This window comes from Amphimedon queenslandica, unplaced genomic scaffold (genome assembly GCF_000090795.2).
Source record: "Amphimedon queenslandica unplaced genomic scaffold, v1.1 AMPQUscaffold_13334, whole genome shotgun sequence".
Taxonomy (NCBI): domain Eukaryota; kingdom Metazoa; phylum Porifera; class Demospongiae; order Haplosclerida; family Niphatidae; genus Amphimedon; species Amphimedon queenslandica.
In genome coordinates, this window is record NW_003546430.1 from 1 (window position 1) to 1,652 (window position 1,652).

A 1,652-nucleotide genomic window follows, 5' to 3' on the forward strand; every position below is an offset into this window, starting at 1 on the left:
TAAATACATTGAATGCATATGTACATGTATTTACCTTCATTCTTAGACTCTGTGATATTGACTGTAACTTCGAGATCGCTTGCCTTCTCTGCCAGCTCCAGTACATCTTTCTTATATCTCCTTGAAATATATATAATCCTAAAACGAAGATCTGGAGTTGAGAATGGCTGCTGTTGCTCCTCTCTAGCAATAATGAAGAGAACTTCAAGTTTATCTCTATCTTTGTATATCTGATATATGCCATCAACAGTATCACTCCTGGACTCTTTCATCAAGTGCATTTGCATGTAAGGCACTGAGTGCCGTGGAGGTGGGGCAAGTTGTGGTACCAGAGGACACCATGGAGTGACTATTGCTTCAAGACTGGGACCGCAGCACAAGTGTCCATGAAACTTAAGCTCGTTAACCTGCGCTTTGGACCTAATCCTAATACCTGTAAACAAATTAAAGTAAATTAGAAGCTGTTAAGTGCTAACTTACAAGTCTTTAGATTACTGGCCATAGAGCTGTTGCACGGATGTAATCAACGGGGGAGGCGGAGCTTCCTGTCGGCCATCTTGAGTGGCAAGAATGTATGGTAGGGTCTCAAAAGCGGACGGACGGACGGACCCGCCCCGCCCGAAAAGGACGGACGGACGGACTGATGCGGCCCGACAGGACCATAAATATCCTACCTTATATTTGGGCCTGCCTGAAATGCGGATCCACGCGGATCAAATGCGGATCAGGCTGAAATGCGGATCAACGCGGAACGCTCGCGGATCTGTATTGAAGTACGGAACAACACGGAAACTATACGGATCTTTTTGCAAGAATGATAGCTATGCATCAGGAGAGAATATTATCAGCTCTATTTGAGTCTTTGATAGGAACTTTATCATCCTTGCAGTTTCAGTACATGCAGGTAAGCTGATGCATATGATCACTATGTCGATAATATTAGCCTGTGTTTTATGACAGTTGAGATCTACAGATAAGCTGATATCCAGGCTATTCTCTTCAACTTTTGTAAACATGCAGCCATTGCCTGTGATAATGAGAAAACAGACTACTACTAGATCTAACTACTGAGCAGTCAACACACTCAAAATTAGCTCAGTGTGCCTTCATGCAGTCAAGAGACAAGTCAAGTTATTTTAAAGTGCTATCATGGCTGTACCCCCCAAGTTCAACATAGATGGCAAAGTGGACCATTGTCTGGGAATTCCAGTCTTTGTTATTTTACTTTATCACTGTTATTTTCTAATTATTATTATTCATTCTGCATGACTTATAGAATTATTATATTATTAATCTTTATTATCATTATTCATCTAACTACTATTATTATTTATTCATTCCATCAATCATTCGCAGTCATAGTCTCTTAAAATTTTACTATTAGCTATTGTTACTCATTCAGCAGATTTGTTTATTGATTTAATCTCATTGTATTTCCCAATTTCAGTGTACTATATGCTTTGGTCTTATAATTGCAAAATCTAATTAAAGTGAGATGAATGTATAAGAAATATAAATCATGTGAATAAAATTCACTTGATAAGGGATCTATAGCAGTTTAAATAAATTTGTACTGTAAATGGGAAATGTATGTATGAATTAACTTGAAAATTAATGACTTTTAATAACATCAAATAATTTTTTAATTGGAA

General features: G+C 37.8%; 1 protein-coding gene across 1 annotated transcript; it reads right to left on the reverse strand.

The window, feature by feature from the left end:
- Window positions 1–34: 34 nt before the first annotated feature.
- Window positions 35–563, reverse strand: LOC109583031 (uncharacterized; the record flags this gene model as incomplete). The annotated part of the gene is made up of 2 exons (XM_019998204.1): window positions 481–563; window positions 35–433 (listed from the first exon to the last, which is right to left on the reverse strand). Coding segments are annotated over exons 1-2 (421 nt in total), but the record flags the coding sequence as incomplete, so codon positions are not given.
- Between the last annotated feature and the right edge of the window lie 1,089 nt (window positions 564–1,652).